This window comes from Panicum virgatum, chromosome 5K (assembly GCF_016808335.1).
Source record: "Panicum virgatum strain AP13 chromosome 5K, P.virgatum_v5, whole genome shotgun sequence".
NCBI lineage: Eukaryota > Viridiplantae > Streptophyta > Magnoliopsida > Poales > Poaceae > Panicum > Panicum virgatum.
Genome location: NC_053140.1, coordinates 10,017,960 through 10,034,286, shown reverse-complemented (window position 1 = coordinate 10,034,286; position 16,327 = coordinate 10,017,960). Strand labels below are relative to the sequence as shown.

Genomic DNA, 16,327 nt, shown 5'->3' with positions numbered 1-16,327 from the left:
CACTTTGGGATCATGTCACCATTCTGGAGAAGCCTAAAACTGGTGGAGGAAATGCTTTATGGCGTTGCAAGTACTGTCCAATGCAAAAATTGAGTAGTTACACTAGAGTTGAAGCTCATTTGCTACAGAAGGGAAGACAGGGAATAGGTAAATGTCCTAATGTTACATATGAAATGCTTAGTGACATGAGGAAGGAAATTGAAAGGTGCAAGGATCTGGTGGAAAGATCCAAGACAAAAACTATTTCTTTGCCTACTACTCCTTCCTCAAGCAATACTGCTGACACCAACAAGAGGAACAAGAGGGGGCCTATTTCCTCAAGCACTTGTTTTGGCTGGTAATTGCTATTGCAAGTTAATTTACTACTTTCACAAATTTAATATGTGCCATTATTTATTTATTTAAAAAATAGTGAAACATATCCGCGTATCGGGTTTTTTAGGAAATTGTCGTATCCTCATATCTGTATCCTTCCGATACCGATACACGTATCCGTATCCGTGCTACTTAGGCATTAAGCATAGCTGCCAAATACTCCCGAGGGAAGAGAAAACAATGTGACCTCAGAGATCTTTTTTAGGAAACTACACAATCACTGTATCACACACTGACAACCTGAGCTTAGTATGACAGTATTAGAGATATGTATAGCTGACTTGTCTTGTACTCTAAGTCTACTTGACTCTTACTTGTACATCAAGCCGTCTCGGCTATATATATGAAAGGTCACCCCCCCCCACAATGGGTGTGTGGTGTTTCCCCCTCTCGCTATCTCTCTACATGGTATCAAGAGTCCGGGCCCTAATTCCCTGGCTCCCAACCCCTCCGCTGCCCTAATTCCCGTGCGCCGCCACCCGGCCCGCACGGCCACCACCCCACCCGGCCGCGCCGCCTCCCTGGCCGCGCCGCCCCAGGTGCCGCCTCCCTGGCCGCGCCGCCCTAGGTCGTGCCGCCCCTACGCCGCGCCGCTTCCCTGGCCGCGCTGCCCCCAGCGCCGATCAATCTGATCCGGCGCCATGTCAACGGATTCGTCCACCTCGTCGGCGTCCTGCCCTAGCTCCGGCATCGGCACGACGCCCGGCTCCTCCGACTCCGTCCTCCCGATCTTCATCAACCCGTACGCCTCCGTCAACGTCAAGACCCACGTCCCCATCGAGCTCGACCTCCGTCTGCCAAACTACAACAATTGGAACGCCTTCTTCACCGCCATGTGCGGCAAGTTCGGCCTTCTAGGACACATCAACGGCACCATCACGTCCCGTCCGACTGATCCCACCTGGAATCAGCCGGACGCTTGTGTGCGCAGCTGGATGTACGGCTCCGTCTCCGATGGGGTTCTTGACCTCGCCATGGCGCCAGATCAGACCGCCCGTGCTCTTTACACGGCCATCCATGATATGTTCCAGGCGAACCAGGAGCCGCGCACCGTCATCCTGAACCAGGAGTTCGCCTCCTTGTCTCAGGGCGACCTTCCCATCGAGGCTTACGCTCGCAGCTGAAGCAGACTGCCGACGCTCTTCGCGACGTCGGCCACCCCATCCTGGATCGCCAACTGGTGCTCAACCTGCTGAACGGCATCAACCCACGCCTCGCCAACACCGCCGACATCATCGCCAACACGAGGCCACTACCGACCTTCACCGAGGCAGTGAACATGCTTCGCCTGAAGGAACTTCGCCTCGCCAACGACAACAAGGTCGCCTCCAACACTGCCCTTACTGCCTCCACGACGGCAGCCTACACCTCTGCGTCCTGCCGCTCGACTTCCTCGCCTGCTTCGCAGCCCCGCGGCGGCGGCAGAGGCAAGGGCAAGGGCAAAGGCGGTAGTAGCAACGGTGGTGGCGGCGGCGGCGGCCGCAAGCAGCAGCAACAGCAACAGCAGACGGGCCAGGGTTCCCAAGGAGGAGCGGGCGGCGGACCCCAGCTCGCCGGCCTATGGGTCTGCTTCAACCCGTGGGCCGGGGGCCCACAGCAACAGTGGCGCCCTCCCATGGCGCACTTCCCTTAGGCTCACACCGCCTTCGCGCCGCCACAGGTGTTGACTCCTGCGCCAGCGCCCGCCAGCTACCCTGCACCAGGCCCTTCCATGATGGGCGCATGGGACCAGGTAGGTCTCATCGCCGCCCTCAACCAGATGGCGGTGCAGCGCAACAGCCCTTGGGTCCTCGACAATGGAGCGACATCTCATATGTCCTCCAATGACGGTATACTTCTATCCCGTCTTTCCCATTCGCCGTCCTTCATCACAGTCGGCAATGGAAATTCCATACCAATTTCTTGTCGTGGCACTTCCAGTATTCCTATAGCTAATTATCTTTTTCAACTCAATAATGTTCTTATCGCTCCGCATCTTGTTCGTAACCTGTTATCTGTTCGACAGCTTACTCGCGATAATAATTGTTCCGTTGAGTTTGACGCTTTTGGCTTCTCTATTAAGGATCTGAAGACCAAGACCGCGATTCTTCGCTGCAATAGTGACGGGGATCTCTACACCATTCCACCCGCCCACGCCAGCTCCTCTACAGCCGCCTGTCATGTCGCCTCTGCTTCATCCTCGCTATGGCACTCACGTCTTGGTCATCCTGCACCAGCCGCCATTAGTGAACTTAATAAAATTTCAGCTATTTCATGTAATAATGCAGCACGTGGTCTTTGTCATGCTTGCCAGCTCGGCAAACACACGCGTCTGCCCTTTACTAGTTCATCATCTAGCACTTCTGCCCCCTTTGAACTCGTTCATTGCGATGTCTGGACATCACCGGTGCTTAGCATCTCAGGTTTTAAGTACTATCTTTTGATGGTTGATGATTTCACACATTACTGTTGGGCTTTTCCTCTTCAGCATAAATCTGAGGTCCACAGGCATATTGTTGAGTTTGTTGCTTATGCTCATACCCAGTTCAGCTTGTCTGTCAAGTGCTTTGAGGCAGACAACGGAACAGAGTTCATCAACAACGCCACTTCTACCTTCCTTGCTAGTCGCGGTGTCTTGCTTCGCACCTCGTGCCCCTATACCTCCGCACAGAACGGCAAGGCTGAACGGATGTTGCGCACACTCAACAACATGGTGCGCACCCTCTTGTTTCATGCTTCTATGCCTCCCGCCTACTGGATGGAGGCACTGGCGACCGCCGTTTTCCTGCTCAACAGGCGGCCCTCCTCATCCATCAGTAACGGTATACCACATCATCTCCTGCATCGCTCTATGCCAGACTATTCCTCTCTTCGAGTTTTTGGCTGCCTGTGCTACCCAAACCTTAGTGCCACGACCCATCACAAACTGGCTCCACGCTCTTCTGCTTGCGTGTTCATTGGTTATCCTTCCTCCCAAAAGGGCTACCGCTGCCTCGATCTCTCGACCAGACGCGTGATTGTCTCCCGTCATGTGATTTTTGATGAGACTAATTTTCCGTTTTCGGCTACAAAGTCGTCTGCGGAGGCTCTTGATTTTCTCCTACGGGATGGTCGTCACGTCTCTCCCTCGCCTCCTGCGACCAGCGAGCCCTCCCAAGCTCCTGTCGCTGGGCGGGATCTGGTCGAACCCCTGGAGGATGACCCCGCCATTCTCTGGCGCGGTCCTGTTCTCCCGACTACGGCAGCCATTGGCGGGCCTCCACCGGTCCCTAGACCGGCCCCTTCGCCCGCTCCTACGCCGGCCCTGGCTGCCGGTCGTTCACCGGCTCCTGCTCCGACCGCGGCTACGCCTCAGCCGCCCCCTGCGGGACGCGAGTTCCGTTTCATCTACAATCGTCGCACGCCTCCAGCGCACATCAACGGTCTGCTGCCGCCTCAACGATCGTCCACGACTACCTCACCGTCCCCGATCCCTCAGGCGCGGGCTCTCCAGTCCTCGCCCCAGGTGGTTGTTCTGCCCCCGCCCTCGGATCCACCTCGTCGTGTTGTGATGAGGGCGCATACTGTCTCTCTTCTAGGGCCTGCTGATAGTCTGACGTACTCTACCGTCCACGCCTCTCCACTTCCGGCTAACTACCGGAGTGCCCTCGCCGATCCTAATTGGCGTGCCGCGATGGAGGACGAGTACAAGGCGCTGATTGACAATGGCACCTGGCGCCTAGTTCCTCGACCACCTGGTGCCAACGTCGTCTCCGGCAAATGGATCTTCAAGCACAAGTACAACTCCGACGGCTCTCTTGCTCGCCATAAAGCAAGATGGGTCGTTCGCGGGTTCTCACAGCAGTACGGCATCGCCTACGACGAGACATTCAGTCCGGTTGTCAAACCGGCCACTATTCGGGTCGTCCTCAGCATCGCCGCTTCTCGTGCTTGGCCTATACACCAGCTGGACGTGAAGAACGCTTTTCTTCATGGTCATCTGGACTAGACAGTCTACTGCCAGCAGCCGCCCGGCTTCGTCGACCCCACTGCACCTGATCATGTCTGTTTTTTTGCAGAAGTCCTTATATGGGCTCAAGCAGGCACCTCGGGCGTGGTACCAGCATTTCGCCACATACATTCGTGGCCTTGGCTTCGCAGCCTCGGCTACGGATACGTCTCTCTTTATTTACAAAGAGGGTACTGCCACTGCTTACTTGCTGCTCTACGTCGACGACATCATCTTGACGGCGTCCTCAACGGATCTTCTTTGCCGGCTGACAGGGCTACTCCACTCCGAATTCGCCATGACCAATCTCGGGGATCTCCATCACTTCCTCGGGATTTCGGTCACACGCTCGTCGGATGGCCTCTTTCTGTCTCAGCGACAGTATGCGGTGGATCTCCTCCAGCGCGCCGGCATGGCCGAGTGTCACTCCACGTCGACACCAGTGGACACTCGTGCCAAGCTGTCGGCCACAGATGGAGCTCCGGTGGCCGACGCCACCCAGTATCGGAGTCTGGCTGGTGCCCTTCAGTACTTGACACTAACGCGCCCCGACATCGCCTACGCTGTTCAGCAGGTGTGCCTCTTCATGCACGATCCACGGGAGCCTCATCTGGCGTTGCTCAAGCGGATCTTGCGATATGTGAAGGGAACACTGTATACTGGCTTGCACATCGGTGCTGGTCCAGTTTCCTCCCTCACTGCATACTCAGATGCAGACTGGGCAGGCTGTCCAGACTCTCGGCGATCTACTTCGGGCTACTGTGTCTTCCTCGGCGACAACCTGGTGTCTTGGTCCTCCAAACGACATACTACTGTCTCTCGTTCGAGTGCGGAGGTCGAGTATCGTGCTGTGGCGCACGCTGTGGCTGAGACCTGCTGGCTTCGGCAGCTTCTTCAGGAGCTTCATGCGCCTCTATCTTCGGCGACGATTGTCTACTGTGATAATGTCAGTGCTGTATACATGACAGCAAATCCAGTACATCATCGGCGCACGAAGCATATAGAGATCGATATTCACTTTGTCCGCGACCAGGTGGCTTTGGGACAGGTTCGTGTGCTACGCGTTCCGTCGTCTCACCAGTTCGCGGATATTATGACCAAAGGCTTGCCTGTACAGTTATTTACTGATTTTAGGTCCAGTCTTTGCGTCCGGGATCCTCCCGCTCAGACTGCGGGCGGGTATTAGAGATATGTATAACTGATTTGTCTTGTACTCTAAGTCTACTTGACTCTTACTTGTACATCAAGCCGTCTCGGCTATATATAAAAGGTCACCCCCCACAATGGGTGTGTGGTGTTTCCCCTTCTCGCTATCTCTCTACAGACAGGCTACAGAGATGGACACACATTTGTCTTCATACATTTAAGACACACAGAAACAAAGTATTTCACTCATCCTTCTATATCACGTTCAGTTCGAACGAAGCCACTTCAGGAAGCATCTCCTCGTCACAGAAGAACGGCCTCGGGGCATTTGCAGAGCGCCCGCACCCCTTGGAGCATCTTTATGACCTCGCGCCGATCACAAGGCATCATCTGGATGCACCAGAGCCCAACGATCAAGATCAACTGCCAATAATTTTCTTATGTTTCTGACCTTTCTCCATAGGATAGCATGGCATGCGTATCATTGTCAGAGCATCTCCAAGAGACTAGCAATAATTCTAGCTATTTAGAGATTAAGAAACTAGCTAAAAAATAAAAAGCCATCTAAACTGAGTGGTAAACCAACAGACTCTCTAAAATCTGTATATTACAGTGCTAATGGGCCTCACATATCATACTCCTTGTCTTCTTCCTTCCCACCTCTGCATCCTACCGCCCTACCTCTGCATTCCGCCGCTCGCCGCCCCGGCCGCCCTCACGCCAGCCTCCAACGGGCCCACCGCAGCCTCCGCTCGCCGCCCCGGGCCGCCTTGCGTTGGCCTCCGACGCGCCGGTCTCCGATGGCATGAGGCCACGGGGGAGGAGGCGCCGGCGGAGGGAGGAAGTGCCGGCAGGGAGGCCTGGCGGAGGGAGGAGAGGCGCCGATGCGGGAGGCCCGGCGGAGGAGGACGGGTGGTGCGAGGTCCAAGGAGTGCGGGAGGGTGAGGTCGAGAGCGTGATGGCTAGCGTGCGGCGCTAGCAAAAAATGCCAAGGGGCAGGTGAAGGATGGCGAGCGCGGATAGATAGTGAGGAGGATGTCGTAGCTGTTGGATAGAGTTTTTTCTCCTTTTCTATTTTTAGCCACCGGAGGCAGAATATAAAAGCTGTTGGAGATGCTCTCGTACAAACATTTCATAATCTAGCTAGATCACAAGAATGTCATAGTAGCCAAGTCATAGAAAAAAATCCACCCGCAATGACCGACGACTACCTCACAATCGCAAGGTTATGTCTTGGAATGAGACGTCTTGCCCCATAGTTGAGGGCATCACTGGTCAGTCAAAGAGATATGCCGTGCGGCTGCATCTGAATAGTAGCTTTCACATATGCCGTGCCCGCTGGGTTAAATACTAACTTTCATTCCACCTGCCGCCGGGAAGCCGCAGCAACGCGTGCCTGGTGTTCGATCAGGAAAAGAACTGCTGCAATAATAGGGATGGTGCCAACTGCCAAGACTTGCGAACCCACCACTGAGTCGGTGTTCCTCATCCAATGTACCTAGACGCTAATAGCTACATCTTCGAGAGTAGCTCGAGTGCTGTGTCTGTGTGTTCAATTGCAGTAAAAAAATCATCCCAATCCATTCGCTCACATTTCAGAACTTGCATTGCGTGACCTGATCAACAAGTCCTCATTGTTAACGGAGGCATTTCGACTGCGCATCCTGAATTCCTTACCCATGTAAAGGAGAGAGGAGTAGTACACACGTATATGCAAGGGTGCAGAAATCATGTCAACAAGTGTTAGGAATCTAGTGAAATGCTAAATTGGAAATTTGGAACTCAAATCTGGTAACTCTTGCGACAGGAGGATAATACAGTGGAATGATAAAACATTAAATGGCAGTACGTGATGCTAATAAGCATCAATATTTCTGCATTATATTAAGCATAGCTGCCAAATACTCATGAGGCAAGAGAAAACAACTTGTCCCCTCAGAGATCTTTTTAGGAAACTACACAATCCTGTCTAACACACTGACAACCCTGAGCTTAGTATGACAAGCTACAAACGGACAAACATATGTCTTCATACATGCATTTGAGACACGCAGGAACAAAGTATTTCACTCATCATCCTCCTCAATCACGTTCAGTTCGGAGGACAGAGAGTACGGAGCCACTTCAGGAAGCATCTCCTCGTCACAGAAGAACGGCCTCGGGGGCATTTGCAGAGCGCCCACATCCCCTTCGAGCATCTCTATGACCTCGCTCATGGTCGGCCGATCACAAGGCTTCATCTGGATGCACCAGAGCCCAACGACGCACAGCTTCTTCTCCAGCTCGTGCATGTTGACATCTTCACTGATCTCCCCAACCTGCTCCCCAGTCAGCTGGCCATACACCAGCGATGGGTAGTACGCCTGGCTGGAGCTCCCGGCATGCGGGTCAGCGTTCCTGCGCCCTCCGGCCATCTCCAGCAGTAGCATCCCGAAGCTGTACACATCGGACTTGCTGGATATGGCGCCGAAGCTCCGTGACACCATCTCCGGAGCTATGTAGCCGATCGTTCCCCTCATAGCGCTCAGCGGCACGAAGCTGTTATCCTTTGGGAACAGCTTGGCGAGCCCAAAATCAGCAACTTTTGGGACGAAGTTGCTATCGAGAAGGATGTTGTGTGGCTTGATGTCGAAGTGTACAATCTGCATGTCACACCCCTGATGCAGGTAGTTGATGCCTCTAGCAATGCCCAGGGCAATCTCGTTGAGCTTGTCCCACGAGAAGCTCTTCTCCGACGAGAAGATGTACTTGTCGAGAGATCCCCGGGGCATGAACTCGTAGATGAGTGCCCTGACTGTTTCCTCGGAGCAGAACCCGACGAGGCGCACCACATTGACATGGTGGATCTTGCCAATGGTGGCGACCTCGCTGATGAACTCTTCTCCGTTGCAGCTGGAGCTGCTCAACAGCTTGACTGCAATGGGAACACCGCCTGGCAGCAGCACACCCTTGTATACAGAGCCATAGCCTCCTTGGCCGAGTTTCTCTCTGAAATGGCCTGTGATCGCAATGATGTCAGTGTAGGCGTATCTCGTTGTTACAAGCAATTGCTGCATTCGTAGAAACTTCTCTACTGTATCGAGTGTTATTCTTGTTTTCCAGTATTTGTGGGCAAGGAAGGTAAACAATGACAGCGGCACCAATATGTACCTGATAAGAACTGCATAGAAACCAAGGTTGTTTATATGAAAAAAAATGCTTTAGCGGGAATGTGTTAAGACAATAGAATGATGCATGGATATCTGAAGTGAGTACCATGAATAAACTTGAGAACCCACATAGCAACCAGTAATGGTATGCTGATGATGTCGAGGAGAAAAGATATCACACGATTAGCTGACATAAAGTGCCCAGTAACACAGTGCCAGAAATCTAGGTCAATTATAAGAATGTCCGAAGTCCGATCCTTGGTGCTATCGTTACGGAACCGATAACGGAGTTCACTGCAAGACCATGCCATAGCATAGAACGGAATTACATTGGGAACCAAATAACGCCTTTACCCTTCACCCATAATGATCAGATACTCACCGCTTGGACCGTGCGAGGCACTCTCTGATGTTCTCACCAGCCGTAAAAGGAAATCGAAGAGCAAATCCTTTCCGCATGAGCTTAACAACATCTGGATAGCTTCCCTCAGAAACATCTGGATAGCTTTCATTCTCAGGCATCGTCTCTGGACCACCCAAAGGAGTCATAGCCAGGAAACCGCATGAGGGCGCAAAAGCTTCGACAGAGTAGTGAGGACTTAATGACACGTAGATGAAAGAATCTGCTGTGCTCAGGCATTTGACCGGCCACGAACCATTGTACTTTATTTCCTGCGAACAATTCATAAAGATAGCCAATGGACCACTCCGGTATGGGTACAGCTCAATGCGATGTGACTTGCCATAGTAGTAAGGATCATCATAATAAAAATAATAAAGTCCGTAATCCCACCGCGGTATGTCTCCGTAATCCCACCGCGGAAGGGGGCAACTATTTTGCACGCCCAAGTTGGCATCAACAACCCAGAAGGAAGAACCTGCGTAGTCGATGCTAAGCACGTTGTATGTTCCACTGCCGATGCGGATCGTAGCGCTGGTCTCCGTGCAAACCAGCTCGTACGATTGAACACCACACCTATGTGGATCACCTTGCCGACGGAAGGGATATGATACGTTGCTAAAACCACCGCAGGAGAAAGAAGGACAAACAACATGATGCCGTCCCTCTACATCTGCAACAAGAACTGCAAACACAGATAATAATACAGATAAGGCTCGCAGGGAAGTAGCAGTAGAGCGATGAGATGCCGCAGAGATCGCCATGGCAGGAAGTAGTTCGCGCTACACAGAACAGCAAACCAACGAATGGGGCAAAGATGAGTGAGTAGCTACCAAAGTCACCACTCAAGGGTAGCAGCAGGAGCAATCAATCACTATTTGTGCGAGAAAACTGCATATAGTGGCAACTACATGATTGTGATGCCACTAACTTATTTTGACTTGTGGTCTTTCTATTCCGTTTCTCTTCTTTGGTCCACATGGCCCCTTTGACGGGAACGAATGGCACTAAATGATTATGATGCCAGTGACTTGGTAGTCTTCCTTTTCCGTTTCTCTTTTTTTGGTCCGCATGACCCTTTGATGGGACCAAAGAGGAACAAACAAGTTTAACTATTCAATTGAGGTATAATCTTTTACTTGGATATTGAAATTGTGTTTTGTGTTTTTTTACAAAATATAGTATATCTGACATTTACATATATGCACATACACTCTCCCTTGTATAAGCACCTCTAAAAAACTGAACCGGCAGATCTTAAAATTGGCAAGTTAGCATATACGCCACACTGTGAGCAAGCACACTGCCTACCACTATAAGAATAGCTTTGGAAAAATGTGAGCACCCGTACCAAATCAATAACTCGAAGCCGGATGTGCAAATTCCACCACAAGAAATTTTACCTGCTAAACTACCTTCAATCCACCTGTTCTGTAAGTTTTACTCCTAAATGCGAAATAACACACTTGGTGTGTTCTGAAAAAAAAATGCATCCTTAGTGGCATGAAAAAATAACACACTTGCTAAATTGCATCCTAATTCTATGTTCTAAAAAATGATGCAACGATCAAATCAGGCGCTGTATTGGCCCGCCATTTTGATCGGCAAGAATACGGCCGAGCATAAAAAAGTCATTACCAAATAGTGTATATCTAACCTATGTATCTAGAAAACTAAAAAGATACATTAGGGCAGCCGCAATGTGATGAAAAAGTGGTCATTATGCAATAAATATATCATTGAGGACTGGCTATATACATTACAGAGGTGGTCTTTATAGCAATGATTGCTAAAATAGTTCATAGGCATATGGACCGGCCATAAGAGAATAGAATATATCAACTTTTGATTTTAGTGTGTACAAATGGATATTAAACTGAAACAGTTTGCGTTGGAAATGAGGAAGTTGAGTAAAATCAGTATTTTTTTTAACTTGTGGGACCCACCTTATGACCTACCCAGTTATTTGCACATTGTGAGGTCACTTTTAGATTATTGACACCTGCTGTGGCCCCCGCCTTATGAACCATGCGGTCCTCTAACATTGCCCTCGCCCTTAGCTTGCAAAAAAATCATACATCTTGCAAAGTGTTCAAATCGGTCACACTCCCATATCTTGACTCGGGAGGTGCAATTATGAGGGGCCATTTTGCGTGGTCTAGACGGCCACGGGCACTTCCCCCAGCCCCCCAGTGCGCGCGTGCGACCCCATCGATCTCCTGCGACGACGACGACGACGACCTTGGGCCCGCCGCGCCGCGTGCGGCGCCGGAGTCGCAGACCGCAGCTAGGTAGCTCGATCTCCTCCCCGCGGGGACCACCTGACACCTGCCGCTGCTAGTTGATCGATCGAAGCGACGACGACGCCGCGGACTCCGGCGCCACCACTCTCGGCTGGCCCGCCTAACTTTGACGACGCGGCTTTGCCTGACTCCGGCGGCCTTATCACCAGTTCACCACCCTCGCTCCCAATCCCAGCAATAGAATTCCAGCAGGCAGCTATCACGATAAGAACGGCGTCCGTCCGTCCCAGAGGCTAAAGCAAACAGGTGCTCATTCTAAAGCACTTGCAAACCTTCTCTTCGTCCACCTCCATCCCCACATACACTCCATGGATTTGCATAAATTTCTTCTCACAGCTCTGCTGCTTTCACTTCTGAACTATGCATCCTATGCTGCCAAATCATGGGAAGAAGACGACTTCCTCAAAACTTGTCCATCACATAGATGCAGCAAACATCATGGGCCAGAGATCCGGTTCCCGTTTCGGCTTTCAACCCACCCTCGATCATGCGGCGCACCTGGGATGCAGTTGTCATGCTCTGGCCATGACACAATCCTAGATCATCCAGTTCTCGGCTCCTGCAAAGTGACTGCAATATATTACAGGCATCTTGTCATGAACGTCATCCCACTCGTGTCCTCATCATCACGCTGCCCACTTCAGAAGCTCATCTCAACAAATCAATCAACTGATGTGTATAGACCCGTTCAGCAGGATTTTCATGATTCAGTACTAGTAGGTTGCTCAATTGATTCTGTAGCAACAAATCAAGAAGGCATTGTTGGCCCAAGCTCTTGCCTAAGCCTTAGTAACAATGCAAGCCAGTTCTGGTATTTGGTGGTACCTGAAACAGATATGTCTACTCTTCCCTTAGGGTGCGAGGTGGTCGCAAAATTCATCCCAATCCCCTACACTTACGATAAAAATGGTCCAAAGTTTCAGACATTCTTTGGCAAGCCACTCTTCAAAGATAGGGCAAAAGGAGCAATCAACTTAGGCGAAACACCATTGAATTGGAGGCTCACCAGCATTACCAGCATTTGTCAAAGGTGTGAACGGGAAGGGCGACACTGTGGATTCAGTTCAAACCATGGACAAGTATTCTGCCAGCATCACGGTATTGTGTACCCAGCCCAGATCCCACTGTCGTGGTGTTCCATTTTAAGTTGTAGCAAACTGCATGTCTGCATCTTCATTTAGCATTTATTATCCTTAGAATCTTCTACTTTATCAAATATCCATGTCCTCACACTTCCCACAAGGTCACCAACGGCTGAATAGTTTTACAAAGTTATAACGCGAGCCCTTTGTTTCTGCACAGTAAGATCATGTTAACTCACCTTGTTTATCTATTTTATGTTGTAAGGGAACTTTGCGTTATGTTAACCTACATCATACAGATTTTTGTATAATGATAAATTGTTTTACAAAACTCAACTGCAAATAAGTCCAAATTGGTTCTTCTGGGTCACTAGCTAGTGTTCCGTTGTAGATCTTTGCGGCAGCTTAAAGTAAATGTAGAGTTAGTAGAGACTAGAGACACCCAATGTCCAGTGGCTAGCTTCTGGACACACAATAAGGCTGTAGAGTCATCCAAGGCAACAGATGATAATGTTGAATTATAATGGTGATAGTCGGTGAAACAGGTAAACAGAAATAAGAAACATTTGTACAAGAACATTTGGAATAATCAGTAAATTGGTTAGTGATTTAATTGCGAAAGTTTGTGTCTGATGGAGTAATAGCTCTCATATACCTGCATGCACAAGTGAAAATAATGTCATTATTATGTAAAACACTTCTATAATATACATTTTTACTAGTATACAATTATAAAAAGCAATTGTCGAAATCTTGCAATAGATACTGCAAAAGGTTAAGAACCTCAATTCAGCGAGAGCAGCAAGGGTGTACTGTTGCAGGCAACATTTTAGAAGTGCTTTAATTTTTATTTTAAAAACAAACCATGGGAAGACTAATTTTCACTCTTCATACTTGCAGGTTCGAATGTCAAACTCATTGCAGGTAACACTGCCACTGAAAATTTACCTTTCTGACTGATTTTTTTGTTGCTTCACCCTAAATTTTATCATATAATGTTCAACAACAACCACTATATTATTTTCCAAACAAGTAATTTGGCCACTGGGCATAGCTATTCGTGTTCATTGTGCAGTTTGCTCATTTATTTTCTTTTATTTCAGCTACAACATCAGTAGCCACCTTCGTTGTTCTGGTGACCACTGCACTCTATCTTTTACTGAAGAAAAGATATAACGAAGCAATACATTTGAAAGTTGAGATGTTTCTCAAGACATATGGCACCTCCAAACCCACAAGGTACACTTTCTCTGAAGTTAAGAAGATAGCAAGACGGTTCAAGGAAAAAGTAGGCCAGGGTGGATTTGGAAGTGTTTACAAAGGACAGCTACCAAATGGTGTACCAGTGGCAGTCAAGATGTTAGAGAACTCTACAGGCGACGGAGAAGATTTCATCAACGAAGTAGCAACCATTGGACAAATCCACCATGCAAATATTGTCCACCTCCTGGGATTTTGCTCTGAAGGAACACGACGCGCGCTTATTTACGAATTTATGCCTAACGAGTCATTGGAGAGATATATATTCTTGCATGATTCCAGTATTTCCCAAGGGCTTCTAGTACCTCACAAAATGCTAGAGATTGCTAAAGGCATTGCTAGAGGAATGGAGTACCTACATCAAGGATGCAACCAGCGCATCCTCCATTTTGACATCAAACCTCACAACATCTTGCTAGACTACAGCTTCAATCCAAAAATTTCGGATTTTGGCCTTGCTAAGTTGTGTGCAAGGGACCAAAGCATTGTTACCTTGACTGCAGCAAGAGGCACAATGGGCTATATTGCCCCAGAGATATATTCTCGGAATTTTGGTGGGATATCATACAAGTCAGATGTTTACAGTTTCGGCATGCTGGTGTTAGAGATGGTGAGTGGACGAAGGAACTCAGACCCTGGTATTGAGAACCAAAACGAGGTTTACCTCCCACAGTGGATCTATGAGAGAGTAATTGCTGGGCAAGACCTGATACTTAATAGGGAAACTACAGAAGAGGAGAAAGAAAAAGTGAAGCAGATGGCCATTGTAGCACTCTGGTGCATTCAGTGGAACCCCCAAAACCGTCCATCAATGACAAAGGTGGTAAATATGCTGACAGGAAGGTTGCAAAATCTACATATACCACCTAAGCCGTATATCTAGGCTGAATCTGAATGCCGTCCTATGCCGTAAAACATGGAGGTCTTTTTTTTCACGTGTACCGTGATTTAGCAAGCATGGTCAGGAGTTATGCTTAATTTCACATGTGAACAACTGAACATTGCAATGCATAGACATAGATTGTATTAGGATCATTCCACTGTATCATGTCACATGAGTGTGCCTTTGTCAGTCTTTGTTGTGTAATAACTTAATTTGAAACATATCACATCGAATTTGATTTCCAGTGTCATAGTTCAATTGTTGAGGTTACCTAGAAAAGCTGTTACTATAATGAGGTTACTATAATGAGGTTCTTTGCACCCTTCAATATCGTGTATTACTCCTCTAATTCCCTCCACACCTCACAGTAAGGTGTTCTACTTTACCGGTTCATGGTTCAAAATGCGTCCGAAATATCAGAAGAGCATCATCATTCAGATCGCAGGGCAGTTAAGGAATCAAACCTCAGTAAGGTTTTACTACATGTCCTTCACACAGGTTAAAATTTCATCGAAATGTAGCGACATGCCAGCATTATCATCATCCCGAGCTATGAAATTGTGCGTGCTCATTCCCCACTCCCCAGACCCCAGGTAACACAACTATCCTGAGATCTAGCAACGCAGAAGCAAGAGCAAGGGTGCTACTATTACCTCTGTCAGTACCGATCGAGCAGGAGGCGGATCCGGGAAGCTGCGCCAGTTTCCGCACACGTAGCCCTCACCGAAGCGCAAGGTGGCAGCGACGAGAGGCGGAGCCGTTCTGGCATTTGCAGGCGGTGGTGGGTTGGGGAGACGTGAGACTTCCTGATCGGCCGCAACTGCGATCAGCGGGAAGCGGTGGCGCAGTGCAGCGCTTCAGAGCCGGTGGGCGGGGTGCGGTGAAGGAAGTGCTCGGGTTCGGCGGTGCGCCGGAGACGGCGGCGGTACAGAGGTCGCGAGCTGATGAGACCAAGGAGGTCGATGGCCCATGGGCTCGGTTTGGCCCATGTAGAAATGTATGGAGGAGAGTTCAGGCTTTATACTCCTACTTTAGAAGAGAGAGGGCGAAAATGTTCAGATGTTTTTTTTTTTCTGAAACGAATCATTTTTTTTTGAAACGAAGTTCAAAATGTTCGACAAACTGAAACATCTCTCAAGTTTTGTTTTCTTGAGTCATATCTTCCGAATCCGGTCAAAGTGGGCACGCATGCAAAGCAAACAGTCCCATGGCTCTCACTACTGGAAAATGCTGATTTCCGTGCGGGTGGAATACCGACAAAAAAATCGCGAGATGAATCCAATGAGGCTAATTAATTTATAATTAGCAGATGATTATTTTAGCATTATTATAAATTATGAATTAATTAGACTCATTAGATTCGTCTCGCGGTTTACAACCTATCCGTGTAAAAAATTTTATAAATAGATCTCATTTAGTACTTCATGCATGTGTCAAAATATGTGATGCGATATTTTTTGCCAATTTTTTTGACATTTAAACACGGCCGCACTTCAATTCAGATCACTATTGTTATGAAAATTTTCTTGTGGGGTTTTATAACAGGACTTCAGATCAGAACACATCACTGCCGTTATTTCTTGAATAGGAATTTCTCAAACAGCTACAAATATTCATCAGATCACCACCACGGCCAGAAAAATCATGTGGATTTTTTATATTACTGTTGTCAATACTTTCTCTAAACATAAAAAGAATATGAGATATAAGACACACATGCTAAGGATCATTGCCACGTTAACATTTACATAAAAACCTTTGT

The 16,327-nt window shown here is 48.9% G+C and overlaps 3 protein-coding genes and 1 long non-coding RNA gene across 5 annotated transcripts; 2 read left to right on the top strand and 2 right to left on the bottom strand.

Annotated features, from left to right (window-relative positions):
• The first annotated feature begins 1,016 nt into the window (after positions 1-1,016).
• On the top strand, positions 1,017-1,499 carry LOC120709677. The gene has a single exon (XM_039995349.1). It carries the CDS (start codon positions 1,017-1,019, stop codon positions 1,497-1,499), a length of 483 nt encoding a protein of 160 aa, XP_039851283.1.
• A 5,814-nt stretch (positions 1,500-7,313) lies between these two features.
• LOC120706196 (protein SUPPRESSOR OF NPR1-1 CONSTITUTIVE 4-like) lies at positions 7,314-10,622 on the bottom strand. The gene is made up of 3 exons (XM_039990781.1): positions 9,020-10,622; positions 8,744-8,931; positions 7,314-8,648 (listed from the first exon to the last, which is right to left on the bottom strand). Exons 1-3 carry the CDS (start codon positions 9,799-9,801, stop codon positions 7,555-7,557), a joined length of 2,064 nt encoding a protein of 687 aa, XP_039846715.1. The 5' UTR covers positions 9,802-10,622; the 3' UTR covers positions 7,314-7,554.
• A 794-nt stretch (positions 10,623-11,416) lies between these two features.
• On the top strand, positions 11,417-14,871 carry LOC120706197 (rust resistance kinase Lr10-like). 2 transcript variants are annotated; one of them, XM_039990782.1, is made up of 3 exons: positions 11,417-12,441; positions 13,323-13,346; positions 13,526-14,871. In XM_039990782.1, the coding sequence occupies exons 1-3, from the start codon at positions 11,649-11,651 to the stop codon at positions 14,563-14,565; spliced, it is 1,857 nt and encodes a 618-aa protein (XP_039846716.1). In that variant the 5' UTR covers positions 11,417-11,648; the 3' UTR covers positions 14,566-14,871. The 2 variants fall into 2 exon arrangements, with proteins under 2 accessions (XP_039846716.1, XP_039846717.1); XM_039990783.1 differs by having other exon boundaries at positions 11,556-12,438.
• LOC120706202 lies at positions 12,904-15,568 on the bottom strand. The gene is made up of 2 exons (XR_005688223.1): positions 15,219-15,568; positions 12,904-13,077 (listed from the first exon to the last, which is right to left on the bottom strand). It is a non-coding gene; the product is annotated as an uncharacterized LOC120706202 (long non-coding RNA).
• Between the last annotated feature and the right edge of the window lie 759 nt (positions 15,569-16,327).